Below are 21,641 nucleotides of genomic sequence, written 5' to 3'. Positions count from 1 at the left end.
CCGCACTCCCTGATTCCCCACTCCGCAGCACCCTCTACCCCCACCACTGCCTCTGTTCCCCCTCCACTGCACTTACGCCGCGACAGGTGCCGCACACTCCGCCGTTCTAATCTGAGCCGCGACCATCACCCAGAATGCCACACCATCCCCACCCCTGCCCCTCTCCCACTCCTCACCCTACTCAACAACCCCACTCCAACTGCTCCTCTCATTCCTTTTTTCACCTCTTCCCTCCATCTCTTTCTACCCGCGCAACTGTTTCTTCCTTCCTCTCAGCGTTTGAGGGAGCGGAACGGTGAGAGTTATCTCGCAGATTAAATTTCTCGCGGGATTTAACTGAAATTGCAACCGCGCCCTGTTGGCGCCATCGGCCGTGCTCGGAGAGTGATTTGTGAAGCGGCTCCGGTGTCGAGGCGAGATTACCGGGTCTCCTATTCATCTGATAAATACAGAGCGGCCGTCATGTTATAGCGACCCCTCCAGGGAATCTGTTTGACTGAAACGAAACCTTTTCAAGAGAGGTAACGGCACGGACTCCTCGGGTGTAATGTTCCCCCTACACCGGGCTATCATGCTGAGCCCACAGCGAAATCCTCTGGAAATTCAATTTAAATTTCTTCCATAAGTTACTCTTGAGAAGCGCCATTCTCCTCCTGATTTCTGCTGATGACTTGGTACTGGAAGACCAGTGTTAATCAGTCAGCAAACAGACATACCGTTTATAAACAATGGCATCTATGTTTTCCTATGGGCAAACAACACATCTTTTGATCCTTTTTGCCACACAATCAAGACACATGATCGTGTGATTTTATTCTAGTCGTAGTGACTGTTTTTGTCAATTTAGTGTTAATTTAGACAAGCATAATTCACAAATTGTCCAAATATATTCTTTGAATGAAATGTCAATAAACTGCACAGTTTTTTTGAATGTGCTTTGCCAAAATGTGCTTTGCGGAAAATTGCACATAGTAAGTAAGCACATTGTTGGCCATGGAATTGATGTATTAAGTCTAATTTTTTCAAAAACTGGTTCAAATGGCTCTGAGCACTATGGGACTTAACATCAGTCCCCTAGAACTTAGAACTACTTAAACCTAACTAACCTAAGGACATCACACACATCCATGCCCGAGGCAGGATTCGAACCTGCGACCGTAGCGGTCACGCGGTTCCAAACTCAAGCGCCTAGAACCGCACGGCCACACCGGCCGGCCTAATTTTTTCGCTTGCTTGAAGAGCATCATTAATTATTTCGCTAATCATAGGTACATTGACACTCTCGTTAAAAATATAACTTTCTGGTAACCGATATGCGTCAAACATAAATTTCAGTTTGTCATAACGAAAATTTAACAAAATATCGTCTTCAATAGTATGTGGTAAACCAAGATCTAATACATCAATTGCATTGTTAAGGTTTCCACAAATGTCACTACGTGCAAGTTTATACAAAGATTCCATTATGAAGAAGTATACTCACTGTAGTGGTTTCTTCTGTTATCGATGATCCGGCAATTGCAGAAGCTGAGCTCATGATGCATGGACCTACAAGTTCTCTCCCTTATATACCGAAATATCGATCGTGTTGCTAAGGCGAGTTTTTTTATTATTTCTGCTTGTGCTACGCTCGTGCCAACTATTTGCCGGCGTGGGTGTTTGCCCAAATAGTGTCCTAAAAGGACAACTATCTCAGCGGGACAGTGACGCCACCATGCTGACCTTTGGACCCTGGACGGACCCTGGACTCGTCTGACCTTGTGGTCTCGAAATGAAACGGTACGCAGTGCCATGTTTCATGAGACTGGCAGTATATGAACCAATGATCACAAAATGCACACGCGCACATACTACAGGGTGAAGAAAAACAACCTGATGATAAGTAGATGGGTAAACGACACCCAGTTTACCAAAATTTTCCAGATAACCATCAGTTGGAAAGACTCTAAAACGACGACGAGAGCACGGAAGCGTGTGCATTAAACTAACCTGTATACGGCCAATACCTGTTTTGCAAAATAGCGCAGTTAGTATTACACCTGCAATAAACATTCTTTATTATCGTTGACAGTTCACAAAAATAGACCTAGCCGGGTAGACGTTAAGTGGTGTACACATATGAAGAGAAGAATCCATATAGTCTGTGGTCACGCAAGTTCGCCACTATTCGTGTATCCGTAATCCAAAGATGTGTCCAAGAGAGATCAGTAAGCAGCCCAGGTAGGCACGCACAGAGTCAGCGAGGTATAAGGAGATACTTGAGCACAGCGCGATACGGAGCGGTTTCATGCGGACAAGGTGATCCGGTATAACGTCAGAGACCAGGACCAGCGCATATTGCAGACAGTCGACACAGATATAACAGTTAATAATAAGAAGCGCTGAAGTTAGTTTAAACCGAACGTTCAGACATAGGGAAACATTAAATTCCCGTACAAGGCTGTGTGCGTAAGACGCGAATGTTGTGTGATGTTTAGTGCGTAAAGCGGAACTATTACATCATTCTTTGCTGGAAATGCTCAATATGTCTACAATCATTCCTCGACAATAGCTGTAGTCGAGGAATAATGTTGTGAACAGCACTGTAAAGCATGTCCGGAGTTATGGTGAGGCATTGGCGTCGGATGTTGTCTTTCAGCATCCCTAGAGATGTCGGTCGATCACGATACACTTGCGACTTCAGGTAACCCCAAAGCTAATAATCGCACGGACTGAGGTCTGGGAACCTGGGAGGCCAAGCATGACAAAAGTGGCGGCTGAGCACACCATCATCACCAAACGACGCGCGCAGATCTTTCACGCGTCTACCAATATGGGGTGGTTCTAATAAAACCCCGTATCATTCCAAGCATGTGTGTCAATTTTTACCTCTCTATCTACATTATTCCGTGGTTTATTAAATTTTTAAATTTATACTGACTTTTTGATCACCCGGCATTTCTCCTGTGTGCAGTCCCGAATCTTGCCTTCTTCCATTTGCCTTACGATATGCAGTCCATCATTCATATTAGATTTCATATTTAAAAAACTAATTCCACATCCACTGACGAGAGATCCTGCAGTAAGTGCTATCGGTGTGTGATAGCTATATACATATAATCTGTCTTTCGACCGATTTGATGCTGTTCTCCACATTTTCTTACCTCGTGGTAATTCTTTTATATCCAAGCAACATACAAAAGGTCATTTGACAAGTGCGATAGGATCTCCATTTTCTTCAATACCCCAAGAAAAACATGTTCATTCGACCGTTTTTCACGTACGTAACTACAAAGACCATTTATTTTAATTATAGACCCTGACGTACAAGGACAGCGGATGGGCCCTATGTATATTCAATTTATTCATTTGGATCAGTTGTCGTTACGCTTTCAGTAAACCAGTGGAGCTGAAATAATCTCAATATTTAGGCGTTCGAATAATGCACGCGCTAGTTTTATTCACTCAGTAATAATTTCGAGGCCATATACTCACTGGACATAAAAAAAAACCTCATACGTTTTACAATAAAACCGGAGGACCCAGATATCGAGAGGATAGTTGCTTGTCCAATCGTTTAGTACGGAAAGGTGAAAGCGACGTTATAAGGTACTTTCGAGTACTAAGGAACTATCTTGTCAGAGGTTATTAATGTACAAAGAAAATTCATAACGTAAGTTATTGACAAAAATTGCCTGATCGAGAAAACGTATACACACAAACACATCAAACAATATTCAGATGACAATACATACACCCAATTTATCTAATCCATCGTGCCTTGATTTCATTCTAATTGTCAGTTATCGTCAGAAACATTTGCATTTTTCTTTTTATATGAGCTGACTTTTTCACGGTTAAAATGATTTTTAAATAAAAATTATTTCATCAGTTCACGTTTGTAACGTCCCCTTAGAAGAATTAATGAATTACTGTGCTGATAAACCTCTTACATTATTTGATTTTCAAACAGCTGAGCAAAACTCAACACAATAGCGACTATTCCAACAATGCCAACCAGCCACAGACTTCACACAGCACAGTCAGTGATTTTCATATAGAGCGCTACGTGGCGTTACCAACATAAAAACCTAAACAGATTACTTACACGTTCTCATTTACGCAAAATACAAGCTTTTCCCATCTCCTAGGTACTGTAAAACCTAGTTTTTTTCTATTTTAGATATTTAGTTACTTTTGTGGAAGAACCGTGCTCGGAATAATATCGACGTCCTCATGGAATCTTGTCAAAGTGTAATGAAAACAAAGCAAACAATCAAGTAAACACTAAAAAGACAAAAAAGAACGTAATCGACTGCTATAACGTAAGTGACCGGGAGCGGAAAGGAATCGTTAACTGCCGATGTTAGGAGCAACCACTCTCTCTCTCTCTCTCTCTCTCTCTCTCTCTCTCTCTCTCTCTCCCCACCCCATACCTGCGTCAGCGTCAAAACTTTCTACATGATAATATTTAACGATGACTCCCTTTTCCGTTCTGTTCAGTTCCGTTGAAGGTCTGTATCAATTCTGCCATTTTAAATGCGTTGTGCATCTTGCGCATTATTTTTACATTCCATTCAATCCCGTTCCGTTCCATCAAGTGTGGATCGTGCTTCAGACGAACTACTAAGCCATACGCATAGTGACGAGTGTGTGCTGTGTTGTGCTTCGGAGAGAAACAGAAAGAGCAATTCAAAAAAGACGAAACACCATCCTTTAGAGTCCATGTTACAGGGCTGTCATACAATCCTGACCCGTTTCTAAAAAATAATGCATCTATTTATAAAGCATACCATTCATGTAAGCTTGCTGTCACTTTATTGGATACATTTTCATAGCTCTTCAGCGTGGCGTCTGGTCCCTTCGAGGCATTGCTCTAATCGTGGACGGGAAGACCTTAACACATTCCGAAACGTATCTACTGAAATGCACTACTGGACTTTAAAATTGCTACACCTAGCAGAAATGCAGATGATAACGGGTATTCATTGGACAAATATATTATACTAGAACTGACATGTGATTACATTTTCACGCAATTTGGGTGCACAGATCCTGAGAAGTCAGTGCCCAGGCCGGCCGGTGTGGCCGTGCGGTTCTAGGCGCTTCAGTCTGGAACAGCGTGACCGCTACGGTCGCAGGTTCGAATCCTGCCTCGGGCAGGGATGTGTGTGATGTCCTTAGGTTAGTTAGGTTTAAGTAGTTCTAAGTTCTAGGGGACTGATGACCACAGATGTTAAGTCCCATAGTGCTCAGAGCCATTTTTTCAGTACCTTGAACAACCACCTCTGGCCGTAATAACGGCCTTGATACGCCTGGGCATTGAGTCAAACACAGCTGCGATGGCGTGTACAGGTACAGCTGCCCATGGAGCTTCAACACGATACCACAGTTCATCAAGAGTAGTGACTGGCGTATTGTGACGAGACAGTTTCTCGGCCACCATTGACCAGACGTTCAATTGGTGAGAGATCTGGAGAACGTACTGGCCAGGGCAGCAGTCGAACATTTTCTGTATCCAGAAAGGCCCGTACAGGACCTGCAACATGCATTATCCTGCTGAAATGTAGGGTTTCGCAGGGATCGAATGAAGGGTAAAGCCACGGGTTGTAACACATCTGAAATGTAACGTCCACTGTTCAAAATGCCGTCAATGCGAACAGTAGGTGACCGAGACGTGTAACCAATGTCCGTTCACCGCGATGTCGCCAAACACGGATGCGACCATCATGATGCTGTAAACAGAACCTGTATTCATCCGAAAAAATGACGTTTTGCCATTCGTGCATCCAGGTTCGTCGTTGAGTACACCGTCGCAGGCGCTCCTGTCTGTGATGCAGCATCAAGGGGAACCGCAGCCATGGTCTCCGAGCTGATAGTCCATGCTGCTGCAAACGTCGTCGAACTGTTCGTGCAGATGGTTGTTGTCTTGCAAACGTCCCCATCTGTTGACTCAGGGATCGAGACGTGGCTGCGCGATCCGTTACAGCCATGCGGATAAGATGCCTGTCATATCGACTGCTAGTGTACGAGGCCGTTGGGATCCAGCACGGCGTTCCGTATTACCCTCCTGAACCCATCGATTCCATATTCTGCTGACAGTCATTGGATCTCGACCAGCGCGAGCAGCAGTCTCGTGATACGATAAACCGCAATCGCGATAGGCTACAATACGACCGTTATCAAAGTCGGAAACGTGATGGTACGCAGTTCTCCTCCTTACACGAGGCATCACAACAATGTTTCACCAGGCAACGCCGGTCAACTGCTGTTTGTGTATGAGAAATTGTTTGGAAACTTTCCTCCTGTCAACACGTTGCAGATGTCGCCACCGGCGCCAACCCTGTGTGAATGCTCTGAAAAGCTAATCATTTGCATATCACAGCATCTTCTTCTTGTAGGTCTGTAGCACGTCATCTTCGTGGTGTAGCAGTTTTAATGGCCAGTAGTGTAGCTGATACTGCATTCCAGATTACCTTTGTTTTGCACACCTTTGACTTTATATACCCTCAAGTGAAGAAAGCCAAAGATGTAAAATCAGGAAAACAAGATGACCCTCAGACGAGCACTTTAAATATGATGAAGTTAAGCAGATGTAGATGTGGGTGCTGCCTCCGCTGTAGATACATGTGCCACAAAATCCCAGTTTAATTTATGGAACCTGGACCAGACGTCCAAAAGGATAAGTCAATGAAGTGATGCTCGGTATAAGCTCGGATCACAGTTTCTCATCTCTCATTTACGCTCTTCTGTCTAGTGGCCTCTCGTCTATTGAAAGCAGCTTTCCACTGCCTCCCGAGAGGGAGAACCGCCACGTTCTTCCGTCGAGAAGCCTTCAGTCTACTCAACGCTGCTTACGTCTGCCTTCAGAGAGGGCGAAGCATGGGGGAGTAACAAGCGAGAAGTATTTCTCGCCAGCGCTCGAGTCGCTGCCACGCTGGGAATGCGACGGCGAGGTACTCGCGCAACGGCGAGGGAATGTGCCGATGGTGGCTGCGTAGCACCATAGAACGGCTTTCCGGGCGATGTGGCCCTGCCAGGGCAAAGCAGTCGTGCAGAGAAACTGTCTGGAATATCACTCGCCGGGGACATCGTGAAGGATTCTCCAGGCGGGAGGAATATCGTCATTCTGTGACACACAGCTTTTCCTGAAGGTTGAGCTTTCACGAACTCACATCGGACACCGTAGTGCCACCACAGTGGCTAAAGACGAGAATACAGCAAGTGCCATAATCCTATTTCACAGGAACTTCGGTCAGTGGAAGAGGAGTCAAAATAAGCGAATGCCTGTCCCGGCTTATGCTAGATATTCAGCCGTTTCTGAAAATACGACGGTCAAAGTTTTCGAGGTATTTTTGAGTTACTTTGCATACGTTTGACTGCTCGATGTACCCAGGGGCAGTGGTGGCACAGTGTTCAGCGTCGCGGCTTCTCAGTTTTGCCCCCCGTGTTCGAAACCCGATAACTGTTTTTTATTTATTTTATTTTTATTGTTTTCATGTACCTACCCACTTCCGTAAAAGGTTACTACACGAATGCTTCTTACCAAATTAGGGGATACAAGGACATTATATTAACTGTAAAGTTATACCTTGATTTCACAATAAGTGTCACACTTTTATTATACAGGCTGGTCCATTGATCGTGACCGGGCCAAATATTTCACGAAATAAGCGTCAAACGATAAAACTACAAAGAACAAAACTTGTCTAGCTTGAAGGGGAAAACTAGATGGCGCTATGGTTGGCCCGCTAGATGGCGCTGCCATAGGTCAAACGGATATCAACTGCGTTTTTTTAAAAATAGGAACCCCCATTTTATTACATATTCGTGTAGCACGTAAAGAAATATTAATGTTTCAGTTGGACCACTTTTTTCGCTTTGTGATAGACGAACAATTGGTAACAAGTAGATTTTTTAAATTAAAATACAGAACGTAAGTACGTTTGAACATTTTATTTCGGTTGCTCCAATGTGATACATGTACCTTTGTGCCCTTATTATTTCTGAAAGCGCGTGCTGTTACAGCGTTATTACCTGTAAATACCACATTAATGCAATAAATGCTCAGAATGATGTCCGTCAACCTCAATTCATTTGGCAATACGTGTAACGACATTCCTCTCAACAGCGAGTAGTTCGCCTTCCGTTATGTTCGCACATGCTTTGAAAATACGCTGACGCATATTGTCAGGCGTTGTCGGAGGATCACGATAGCAAATATCCTTCAACTTTCCCCACTGAAAGAAATCCGGGGACGTCCGATCCGGTGAACGTGCGGGCCATGGTATGGTGCTTCGACGACCAATCCACTTGTCATGAAATATGCTATTCAATACCGCTTCAACCGAACGCGAGCTATGTGCCGGACATCCATCATGTTGGAAGTACATTGCCATTCTGTCATGCAGTGAAACATCTTGTAGTAACATCGGTAGAACATTACATAGGAAATTAGTATACATTGCACCATTTAGATTGCCATCGATAAAATGTGGGCCAATTATCCTTCCTCCCGTAATGCCGCACTATACATTAACCCGCCAAGGTCGCTGATGTTCCACTTGTCGCAGCCATAGTGGATTTTCCGTTGCCCAACAGTGCATATTATGCCGGTTTACGTTACTACTGTTGTAGAATGACGCTTCGTCGCTAAATAAAACGCGTGCAAAAAATCTGTCATCGTCCCGTTATTTCTCTTGTGCCTAGTGGCGGAACTGTACACGACGTTCAGAGTCGTCACCACGCAATTCCTGGTGTGGCTGCAATCGATGTTGCTGTAGCATTCTCAACACCGACGTTTCTGAGATTCCCGATTTTCGCGCAATTTGACTGCTACTGATGGGCGGATTAGCCGCGACAGCAGCTAAAAAACCTACTTGGGCATCATCATTAATTGCAGGTCGTGACTGACGTTTCACATGTGGCTGAACACTTCCTGTTTCCTTAAATAACGTAACTATCCGGCGAACGGTCCGGACACTTGGATGATGTCGTCCAGGATACCGAGGAGCGTACATAGCACACGACCGTTGGGCATTTTGATCACAATAGCCATACATCAACACGATATTGACCTTTTCTGTAATTGGTAAACGGTCCATTTTAACACGGGTAATGTATCACGAAGCAAATACCGTCCGCACTGGCGGAATGTTACGTGATACCACGTACTTATAAGTTTGCGACTATTACAGCGCCATCTATCACAAAGCGAAAAAAGTGGTCCAACTAAAACATTCGATTTCTTTATGTACTACACGAATATGTAATAAAAAATGGGGGTTCCTATGTAAAAAAACGCAGTTGATACCCGTTTGACTATGGCAGCGACATCTAGCGGGCCACCCATAGCGCCATCTGGTTATCCCCTTCAAGCTAGACGAGTTTCGTTTGATGCTTATTCCGTGAGATATTTGGCCCAGTCACTAAAAATGGACCACCCTGTATATGTGTGTATGGTAGGTTGGTGATTACAACCTTTTTAAATTCTCATATTTTGGTATTTCATTGTCGTATCAGTTCTTATATTTTATTCATATGTTTTTTTTTCTCAGGAAGATTTGATGCATTCGGTTGGACGATACCGATCGCAGAAGCATTCGAAACACGATTATTCCGAACACCACGAGCATCCCATAAAGGCTGGTTTGCCACAGTGACACTTCTTCGTATGAATCTCACTCGAGAAAGAAAGGTCGTCAACACTGGTTAAGATTTCGAGCGTTGGCAATACTTTCGCGGTAAGCCATGTATAACGGATCACTTTTCCGAAAAGTGGTGCTTGCAGTTGACAATAAATGAAGATTGCGTGCCGGCCCCGGTGGTCTCGCGCTTCTAGGCGCGCAGTCCGGAACCGTGCGACTGCTACAGTCGCAGGTTCGAATCCTGCCTCGGGCATGGATGTGTGTGATGTCCTTAGGTTAGTTAGGTTTAAGTAGTTATAAGTTCTAGGGGACTTATGACCACAGCAGTTGAGTCCCATAGTACTCAGAGCCATTTGATTTCTTTTGAAGATTGCGTGTGTGTTTGTGTGTGTGTATGTGTGTGTGTGTGCGTGTGTGTGTGTGTGTGTATTGCACCGGGGACCTAGAAACGACTCAGAGGCTTCGTCCCACTGTAGCCCTCAGTGGTTCACAACCCCACAACAGGCCACAGCCGTCCACTCACCTCACCGCCGCCCCACACCGAACCCAGGGTTATTGTGTGGACACCCTCCCCCCTCCGGAAACGTCTCATACCAGATGAGTGTAACCTCAAATGTTTGCGTGGTAGAGTAAAAATGGTTCAGATGGCTCTGAGCACTATGGGACTTAACATCTGAGGTCATCAGTCCCCTAGAACTTAGAACTACTTAAACCTAACTAACCTAAGGACACCACACACATCCAAGCCCGGGGCAGGATTCGAACCTGCGACCGTAGCAGTCCCGCGGTTCCGGACTGTAGCGCCTAGAACCGCACGGCCACCGCGGCCGGCACGTGGTAGAGTAATTACGGTGTACGCGTACGTGGGAACAGTATTTGCGCGCAATCGCCGACATAGTGTAACAGAGGCGGAATAAGGGGAACCAGCCAGCATTCGCCGAGGCAGATGGAAAGCCGCCCTAGAAACCATCCACAGGCTGGCCGACACACCGGACCTAGACACTAATCCGCCGGGCAGATTCGTGCTGGAGACCGGCACGCCTTCCGGCTCGGGAAGCAGCGTGTTTGACCGCGCGGCTAGCGAGCGGTCTATAAATATACACTACAGGAATTTCAGCGAAAACAGTTTCAAATAATCCTTATTCTTTTTTCTTTCCTTTTTTTTAATTCATCTGATTTCAGAAAGATTTCCGACAGTATGTTAGGAGGTATCCCGTGTCTTTTATCACCTCAGTGTATCGCACCACGTGCCCGTTACACTACAAAGAGGCATTCAGTCTCGTCATCATGGTTTGTCTCATCAGTGTACTTGTGATGTGAGATGCATATCTGATTCCTGCCACAGGCGTTTGTGCATGTGTTGTTGACAGGTGCAGCTACGACTACCTGCAGATTCTGGAGCCAGTGGGGAACAGCAACAGCAGCGTAGCCACACGACGCCTCTGTGGAGACTGGAGCTCTCGCCTCAAGAAGCTGCGCTACGTCAGCCAGGGTCCTGCCCTGCAGCTGAGGTTCTTCTCCGACTACTCGCACCACTACAGCGGCTACAAGGCGCGCATATCCATGGAACAAGGTCCGTACATCAAGTTTTGGTTAAGAGCTGAATATTTTAAGTGTCACAACTCATTATTTTATACTACTCTCTCCCTCCCTCTCCCCCTCCCTCTCCCCCTCCCCCTCCCTCTCCCCCTCTCTCTCCCCCTCCCTCCCTCTCCCCCTCCCTCTCTCCCTCCCCCTCCCCCTCCCCCTCCCTCTCCCCTCCCTCCCTCCCCTCCCCCTCCTCCTCCTCCCCCTCCAACCCTCCCTCCCTCCTTCTCCCCCACCCTCCCTCTCCCCCTCCCTCCCTCCCTCTCCCTCCCCCTCCCTCTCTCCCTCCCTCTCCCCTCCCTCCCTCTCCCCCACCCTCTCTCACTCCCTCCCTCTGCCCCCCTCCCTCCCTCCCACCCTCCCTTCCTCCCTCCCTCCCTCTCACCCTCCCTCCCTCTCACCCTCCCTCTCTCCCTCCCTCTCTTATTAAACACACACACATACACACACACACACACACACACACACTTGCACTGAAGCGCGCATGCTCTCACTTAATTAAATCTCTAATTTATTCACCCTTTGCCCGCCCCCGGTAGCTGAGTGGTCAGCGGGACAGAATGCCAGTACAATGGGCCCGGGTTCGATTCCCGGCTGGGTCGGAGACTTTCTCCGCTCAGGGGCTGGGTGTTGTGTCGTAATAATCATCATACTTTTTACCCCATCGACGCGCCAGTCATCGAAGTGACGTCAAATCGAAAGACTTGCACCAGGCGAATGGTCTACCCGACGGGAGGCCCTAGCCAGACGGCATTTCGCCGGCCTGTGTGGTCGAGCGGTTCTAGGGGCTTCAGTCTGGAACCGCGCGACCGCTACGGTCGCAGGTTCGAATCCTGTGTCGTCTTTAGCTTAGTTAGGTTTAAGTAGTTCTAAGTTCTAGGGGACTGATGACCTCAGATGTTAAGTCCAATAGTGCTCAGAGCCATCTGAACCATTTGAACCACACGGCATTTCCATTTGCTCACTCAACAACTGATTAAGTCATTTTCCCTCTCACTTATTCAGTCTCTCGTTCATACTTCCGCTTACTCTGCCTTGCACTTGCTCAAATTCTAACTTACTAATACCCTCATTTAATCACTCTCTCCCTCACTGGAATTCATAACTCTTATTCTCACACATCCAGCCTCTCTCACTCTCTCAGCCTGCCCTATTCTCTTACTCATTCACTTACCTAGTCTGTCACACATTCACTCATTCACTGTCTGTTACTTTGTTTTCCCCTGGTAACTCAATAAAACTCTCAGTATCTCTAGTCTCCACCCCTGAAATAATCTTCTGTATCGGTGTGCTATGTGTGGGCGATACTATTAACAGTACCGCGTTGTTATAATTAAACTACCAAACTTGGTAGGCATTAATGTACAGAGTAAGAGGTGCATGATTTCCATGCGTCACAGCGCCACTGTCCAACTACAACTATGGCGCCACGTGCCGTGGTCAGTCATCTTGATTCATAGTCTCACACTCCTGACCGTTCGCAGTGGCCTTATTGACGTGCCGTCGTGGGCTTGGACAAACCGAGCAGGACATCATTGGTGAAGCTGTGTTATCAAAACAACAGTAATGCTGCAGAACCACTTCGAGGATATCGCCGACTGAAAGGATTGCGGAAATGCCCTCTTTCTCCACCTACTGTGCGGAGCGCGATGAAGAAGTTCGAATCAGCTGGAGAACTGGGCGTCGCTCCGGGAAGAGGCCGACGACCGGTTGCACCACAGGTGGTTGATGAAATCGCTGTTGCTATGGCAGACAACGCTGCGCGCAATGCGTGATCGTCAGGTAGTGCTCGTGCTGTGTCACGGCAGTTGAACATCCAGTGGACCACTGTACCGAAGGTGCTTCGAACCATTCTCAAATGGTATCCGTACAAGATCCGTACAAGATCACCTGCTTCTCCGAAACACATTTGGAAACAATCCAATTATCAGCCGATCGTTTCCAAATGCTTGGCCGGCACGATCACCTGATCTCACTCCCTGTTATTTCTGGTTGTGGGTTTACCTGAAGGACAAGGTTTATCAGGGAAACATTCACACATGTGCTGATCTGAATTGCAGCATATCAATAGAGGAAGCCAGGATACCTTCGGACATGTTTCGTTCGGCTGTGCAGAATGCAATCCTGCGCTTTGAGCCACTTTTCTAGCAGTAATGGTACCGGTACGTTATGACTTATCGTAGCAGCACATTAAAAGTGTTTCAGTTGAATTGATTCGTTTCTTCCCCACGTTCTTGAGATACATGCTACCGAGTTTCGTACTCGTACGGTAATTAGTTTCAGTGTTATAACGTGTTAAATAGGGTTCAAAAAATGGTTCAAATGGCTCTGAGCACTATGGGACTTAACATCTATGGTCATCAGTCCCCTAGAACTTAGAACTACTTAAACCTAAGGACATCACACAACACCCAGTCATCACGAGGCAGAGAAAATCCCTGACCCCGCCGGGAATTGAACCCGGGAACCCAGGCGTGGGAAGCGAGAACGCTACCGCACGAGTTAAATAGGGAATTTTAATTATAACCATCCGGTATTCTGCCGAAAAATTCTTTTCCATATTCCATACATAGTCAAGTAGAGCTCATTTGACAGCTTGTTACATACACCTTTAACATCATACCTTTTACTATGATCAGTTTCGACTTAACTAGGTCATCTTCAAAAACTGATTGTTTACTGCCTGAATGAGAACATTCTGCCACATTAGCTGTCATTGAATTGATTAAATATCCCTTTACTTTGATTTCATTACAATGCAGTTTAGGCTGCTTTGCCGTTTGCAGACGATTGTCTGAAATACAGACCAGACGTAAACACAACTTATAAATCAAACATTAATCATTTAGTCGAAACCATAAGAGGACTAAATGCCTCATGCATCAAATGGACATACTGAGGGTATAGCTCAAGCACTCTTGGTATCACACAACAGTGTGCAATAAAATTAAACTTACGTTAAGAAGACTTAGGAATGGTGGACATACAACAAGGAAAACATTATGTAATAAAATAGTTTACAAATCGCCGCATTACAGAAATAAAGCAAAGTATTTCCTTAACAGCAGTGACGTAGCGTACCGACTAGAAGTGTAAGAGTGTACTAGACTTTTTCCTCATGGTCAGCTAGTCAGACATAAATCTGCGGCCGGCCGGAGTGGTTGTGCGGTTCTAGGCGCTACAGTCTGGAACCGAGCTACCGCTACGGTCGCAGGTTCGAATCCTGCCTCGGGCATGGATGTGTGTGATGTCCTTAGGTTAGTTAGGTTTAATTAGTTCTAAGTTCTAGGCGACTGATGACCTCAGAAGTTAAGTCGCATAGTGCTCAGAGCCATTTGAACCATAAAACTGCGCCACAACATGTGACCTATGTTTCGTTTAAATAATTATTCATAAACCTTTTGACCCTAATAAAGCGACACCGTGAAACTTATGAATGCAACAAGGCGAAGAGGGATTCTGTGAACAGGGTTCATAGTCTGGTCATTTGTACATCTTCTCTCAAGATAGAAAAGAAATGGTTCAAATGGCTCTGAGCACTATGGGAATTAACTTCTTAGGTCATTAGTCCCCTCTCTCAAGATAGAAAAAACCGGTATTATCGTAACTATAGTTACGATAATACATATAGTTACATAAAGAAAAACTTCAATATAACATATGGAAAGGTAAACAGACACAAAGACTTAAATCAGGCTTCTTATTAGTTTCATACAATCATATATGTTACAACCAAAATGAGATAAAAGTGACAGTGAAACCAGTACGTTAAAAGAACATACAGGCTAGTCTCCACACGCATTTCTCTTTGTTATTCTTAGAAACCGTAGCAATAAAAATAACTGCATAAAACTAAAATCTTTAATAACAAAAAGCCGGAAGACAGGGGCCCACACAGAGCAATTCCAAACTCCAGCTGTATAATTTCATAGGTTTCTCAGGAATACTTTCACAGCATTTTGTATAAGAAACTCATGGTGTCCAGTGGCTAGTTACAAACTGAGATGGTTTCGTTTGATTTCTTACCTATATTTACCTCTGCAGCTGTACTGCCCTTAATGTGTTTGCGCAATAGCACAAATTTCGAAGGTATAGGCTCTGCATCTTGTACAGAAACAAACTTGTTCCATTCACTGACAGTATCTTCTACTGACGATATGTTTTCCGGCTTTATTCTGTGCCATTAAGTTTGCTTTCAGTATTGCTTGGTTCTGACTCGATGTTTTCCGGTGGTGTTAGTTGTACCACAGTCTACTATATGCAGTTGGAACACTCTCTGGTGAGGAAGTCGTTACCGTTTGACAGCTGGAGCGACACTAGCGCTCCAAGCGGTGAGAAAGCAGTCATTCACATTTATCTTAAGGATAACGTTCGTTTTTAATTATTTTCTACTTAATTAATGAAATAGTTGTCATAATTGTGCGTTCCGTGAGTTAGTACATTACCAAAAAACATGATTAATCATCAAATACATGTAAAACCAGCCGAATGACAGTAATTGAATGATATAAGCTACAGCTTATTTAGGAAAATATACTTTCAAGTATGTGTATATTTGCAGCTAACACCGCTGAAAGTAAATAACATAAACATTTATTCCATGCACGCGAAGCCCATAGTGTTGTTGTTATCTGTTGTTATTATCACTGACACGCTCCTCGACACTTAAACATCTTTATGGAGTCTAATGATTCGTCCATTCTTACACTTCATTCGGCTTTCTAATACACGGATAATTTTTGTAAATGTAATTACTTTCGCTTCAAAAATGAGTGTGTTGAAAATTCTTGCTATTTAAGGCTCAAATTTAGCAACAGTTGTAGAACTGGTTTACTCTATGTTGGGAAACAGTTTTATTGCTTTTGACGATTTATCATCACTTGTGTGTGGTTTTTTCTTAAGCTACAGCTCTTGTGGCTTTTTTCACACATTAAACAATGTAGGTATTACATTCCACGTAGGATTCCTATGTTTCATATTCATTGTTTTGGCTGAAAGTGTAGGGAACGAAACTCCACTTTGTTGAGTAGATATACATCTACATATATACTTCGCTATCCGCCAAGCGGTTTGCGGTAGAGGACACAATCCGCGCCAAAGTCATATTTTCCCCCCTCTGTTCCACTCGCGGATCGCACGAGGGAAAACGACTGGGGGATCGCACGAGGGAGAAACGACTGTCTGAACGCCTCAGTACGAGCCCTGATTTCCCTTATCTTTGAAATATGATCATTACGCGATTTGAAAGTTGGTGGTAATAATATATGATCTACATCCTCGGTGAAGATGGTATTTCGGAATTCAGTGAGCAATCCCTTCCGCTTAGCGCGCCGTCTATCTGCAAGTGTATCCCACTTCAAACTTTCTATGAGATTTGTAACGCTCCCGCAATGGCTAAATATACCAGTCACAAATCTTGCCGCTCTTCTTTGGACCTTCTCAATCTCTTGAATGAGACCCAATTGGTACGGGTCCCATACGGACGAACAATACTCTAAGACTGGACGAACTATCGTATTGTAAGTAATTTCCTTTGTTGAAGGACTTCGTCGCTTAAGGATTCTACTAATAAACCACAATATAGAGTTCGCCTTGCCCGTTACATGAGTAATCTGATCATTCCATTTGAGATCATTTAGAATAGTCACACCCAGATACTTGACGGATGTTACCGCTTCCAAAGACTGGGCGTTTATTTTGTACTCGTACATTAATGGGGATTTTCGCCTTGTTACACGCAGTAGGTTACACTTACTAGTATTGAGACATAACTGACAGTCATTACACCATGCATTTCTTTTCTGCAAATCTCCATTGATTTGTTCACAACTTTCGTGTGATACTACTTTCCTGTAGACTGCACATCATCGGCAAACAGTCTAATGCCGCTGTCAGTACCATCAACCAGATCGTTTATGTAAATCGTAAAAAGCAGCTGACTTATTACGCTAGTTTCTGTTGAAGTCTCCCTATTCAGGATGACATTCTGCTTCCTGTCTGTTAGAAAACTTTCTATCCAACCTCATATGTCATCGGATATACCGTAAGCGCGTACTTTTTGGAACAAGCGACAGTGCGGAACTGAGTCGAACGCCTCTCGAAAGTCGAGGAATATGGTATCAACCTCGGAGCCGGTATCTAGAGCCTGTTGTATATCATGCAAAAAGACGGACAGCTGTGTCTCGCATGTCCGCTGTTTCCTAAAACGGTGCTGGTTTCTGCAGATGAGCTTCTCAGAAAGGTCATTATGTCTGAACACAAAATATGTTCCATGATTCTACAACAAATCGACGTCAGTGAAATTGGCCGGTAATTATATGCATCCGATTTTCTACCCTTATTATAGCTATGACCTGGGCCTTCTTCCAATTCCGTGGAACTTTCCGCTGTGCCAATGATCTCCAATAGATGATAGATAAGAATGGTGCTATATTTGTAGCATAGTCAGCATATAATCTTACGGGGACACCGTCTGGGCCAGATGCCTTCCTGGCGTCTAAGAACCTTAACTGTTTTACAATCCTAGATACACTAAGCACTATGTCATCCATCCTTGAGTTTGGTCGATAATTGAAAGGGGGAATGGTGCTGCAGTCCTCTACCGTAAACTAGTTTTTGAAAGCTAGGTTAGAATTTCGGCCTTCTGTTTATCATCGTCCGTTACATTACCCGTACTGTCAGCAAGAGAAAGTAATGAATTATTTGTAGCGTTCATAGATTTCACGTACGACCAAAATTTTTTGAAGTTATTTGTACAATCTCCAGATAAAATATCGCTTTCAAATTCGTTAAAAGAATCTCTGATTGACCTTTTGACAGCTGCTTTCATTTTGCATAATTTCTGTTTGTCAACGGGGCAGTGACTACGTTTAAAACGACTGTGTAAAATTCTCTGCTTCCTCAGAAACTTCCTAATATGTTTGTTGAACCAATGTGGATCCTTTTCCTCCCCTATAGCCGGCCAGTGTGGCCGAGCGTTTCTAGGCGCTTCAGTCTGGAACCGCGCGACCGCTACGGTCGCAGGTTCGAATCCTGCCTCGGGCATGGATGTGTTTGATGTCCTTAGGTTAGTTAGGTTTAAGTAGTTCTAAGTTCTAGGGGACTGATGACCTCAGATGTTAAGTCCCATAGTACTCAGAGCCATTTGAACCATTTGAACCTCCCCTATATTTTTGCTAGGCACATACTTCTCTAGCACGTGGTGGACAATACCTTTAAGTTCCAACCAAAGATGCTCAACATTTTTGTGTTTCGCGGTGCGTCTTTCTGCAAAGTGTCAGGTCTTCCGGTGTTTGCCAATAATTTTTTGTTGTTAAAGGAAAACGACGTTACTCGATACATAACTATACGTTACAAGAGAATCGTAAATGATGCGTCATGTAATGTACCGTTCCATACGTTCCAGTGTTCTTAGGAAACTAATGTATGACAAATGTTGTATCTTTTTGTAGTTGTTGTCGATTTTTATGGCACTACATAGATTCACTGATCTAAAAACTACGTTGCAGATCAGTAGAAACGTTAGTATTCTTGCTTATCAGATCCCGCGACTGTTATTTTAGACTGTGGTTATACGCAGCAGTATGGATAGGCTCACTGATATGTGTCTCGTTTATGAATACAGTGAGAGGGCTGCACTGAGATACTAGTCGAGCTGTTCCCGCAGCACCGACAACTACACTCATGCTCATACATTAAGGATAATGCCGATACATGGTGAAACAACGCTCTGGTGGGCGGTTTGCGGGTTTAAATCACCTCGGGGTATGACCATGCGGTGCATTTGACCTGCGGTCGACGCACGGTGGCGCTGGCAGAGGTGTTGTTGGTGCATGTCAGAGTGGAGGGTGCAGACGTTTTCCGATGTGCTATGGTGACTGTGTGTGGAAAATGGCTCAAAGAACACATATTGATGACGATGACGATATCTCACCATCAGTGCCCGCAGACGGCCACGGAGTACTGCAGGTAGCCTTGCTCAGGACCTTACCGCAGCCACTAGAACAGTTGTCCCCAGTCTACAGACGACTGAACACACATGGTTTATTTGCCCGAAGACCTGCAAGGTGCATTCCACTGACCCCTGGCCCAAGGAGAGCCCGTAAAGCCTGGTGTCAAGAGCACCCTACATGCTCATTGGAACAGTAGTCCCAGGTTATGTTCACGGGCGATTCCGGGTATAGTCTGAACAGTGATTCTCGACGGGTTTTCATCTGGCGTCAACCAGGAACCAGATACCAACCCCTTAATGTCCTTGCAAGGGATCTTATGGAGGTCGTGGTTTGATGGTGTGGGGTGGGATTATGAATGGTGCATGGTGAATGGTGCATGTCTTGGACAGAGGAAGTTTAACAGGTCAGGTGTATCGGGACGTCATTTTGCACCAGTATGACCGCCTTTACAGGGGTGCAGTGGGTCCCACCTTCTTCATGATGGATGATAACGCACGGCTCCGTCGAGCTGCCATCGTGGAGGAGTACCTTGAAGCAGAAGATATCAGGCGAATGGAGTGGCCTGCCTGTTCTCCAGACCTAAACCCCATCGAGCACGTATGGGACACTCTCGGTCGACGTATCGCCGCACGTCTTCAAACCCCTAGGACACTTCAGGAGCTCCGACAGGCACTGGTGCAATAATGGGAGGCTATGCCCCAGCAGCTGCTCGACCACCTGATCCAGAGTATGCCAAACCGTTGTGCGCTCTGTGTACGTGTGCCTGGTGATCATATCCATATTGATGTCGGGGTGCATGCGCAGGAAACAGTGGCGTTTTGTAGCACATGTGTCACGGGACGGTTTTCTCAACTTATCACCAACATTGTGGACTTACAGATCTGTGTCGTGTGTGTTCCCTATGTGCCTATGCTATTAGCGCCAGTTTTGTGTAGTGCCACGTTGTGTGGCACCACATTCTGCAGTTATCCTTAATTTATGTGCATGAGTGTAGATCGCTCGATTTTGCAATCTGACTGTGGTTGCATTATTACACCACAATGAGCCACGGGAGATGGTGACTACCAAAATACTCGGAAAAGTCTCTGAAACGTCGACGGAGTTCGGTTCACACTGTAGACCAAAACGAGTCGACCATTATTAGCCGTAAGGACGAAATTCCAATATCAGTTAAGACCCCAGGCTAACATTCAGAAAGTGGACAAACGACGCAGATATACACGGTCCAGTCATATCAATACGACCAACGCCTATGTTCAGCGTCAGCGTGCAATGACCACGCATAGACGGCAGGTGGCAGCATTAGGAATGGAGAGTATATAAAGCGTGTCGGTGGAACGCGGAAATCCAGCTCCTCGAGCGCCATGCACTCCGCCTCGCCTTCGGTATAGGCCTTCCATCCCCCACGTGGATCCTCTACGACCTGATTCCTTTCCCCAATCTGCTCCTATTCCTCGAACATATCCGCATCCTCTACATGTCCCACTGCCTTGATCCCCCTCACCCCGTGGTTGCTCCTCTCCTCTCCAACCCCTGCCCTCTGTCACGAAAAAATGGTTCAAATGGCTCTGAGCACTATGGGACTCAACTGATGTGGTCATAAGTCCCCTAGAACTTAGAACTACTTAAACCTAACTAACCTAAGGACAGCACACAACACCCAGCCATCACGAGGCAGAGAAAATCCCTGAACCTGTCGGGAATCGAACCCGAGAACCCGGGCGTGGGAAGCGAGAACGCTACCGCACGACCACGAGATGCGGGCCCTCTGTCACGCCTTCACTGTTGTGTCCCTCTTACCCTCCATCTCTACACCCTTCATCTCCTTTCCCAAGCTGGCTTCCGTCGACTCTCCCTGAAGATGCTGTCCTCTCTCCCTCCATTTATCCCTCCTATCAACTCTGATCATCATCTGCACCTCCCTTCCTCTGTCCTTTCCCCAGCTCCCTCTTCCCCCCCCCCTCTCCACCCTGTTTTTTCCCTGCCTACCCTCTCTCTGTCACCCTTCTCTCCCACGAGTCCTCCCCTCGACTGCCTTTCCCACTCCTTCTCGCGTGCACTCAGCTCCCCCTTTTTTCTATGTCACCTTCCTCCATCGGCTCCCCCCTTTTCTTCCTTTCCTCTCCTCCCCCCTTTTTCCCCCTCATCAGTCTAGGTCCCCCCCCCATAATGTCGCTAGTTGTGTTTTCATCTCATGCTAACAGAAACCAGACTGTCGCAGTGTTTTTTAATTGTGCATGTCTCCTTCCTGTGTGTCTTCATATGCATCGTCAACGCCTTGTTTTTGTAGTTTACGTTCCGCCAATTTACTGTTTTTAACAAAGTCACCGTTTTATCGCCTTTTTATATATCGTTTGTTCTCTCACCATTGTTTGTTTAACTTTTCTCTCCGCCGTAGAGCAGCTTATTAAGCTGCTGACAGCCCACCCCTCCAAGGGTGGAGGGGAATCGAAAATCAATACAGGAAAAAATAAAA

At 45.5% G+C, this 21,641-nt stretch overlaps 1 protein-coding gene across 1 annotated transcript in view; it reads left to right on the top strand.

Annotated features, from left to right (window-relative positions):
• LOC126252230 (uncharacterized) overlaps positions 1-21,641 on the top strand; it is a 596,261-nt gene that overhangs the window by 190,680 nt on the left and 383,940 nt on the right. Inside the window, exon 6 of the mRNA XM_049953102.1 lies at positions 10,997-11,199. Coding sequence (XP_049809059.1) covers positions 10,997-11,199 — 203 coding nt within the window. The remainder of the gene's footprint in view (positions 1-10,996; positions 11,200-21,641) is intronic.

This window comes from Schistocerca nitens, chromosome 4 (assembly GCF_023898315.1).
Source record: "Schistocerca nitens isolate TAMUIC-IGC-003100 chromosome 4, iqSchNite1.1, whole genome shotgun sequence".
NCBI classification, from domain to species: domain Eukaryota; kingdom Metazoa; phylum Arthropoda; class Insecta; order Orthoptera; family Acrididae; genus Schistocerca; species Schistocerca nitens.
The sequence above is the reverse complement of the archived record's forward strand: the minus strand, read 5'-3'. Positions and strand labels throughout refer to the sequence as shown.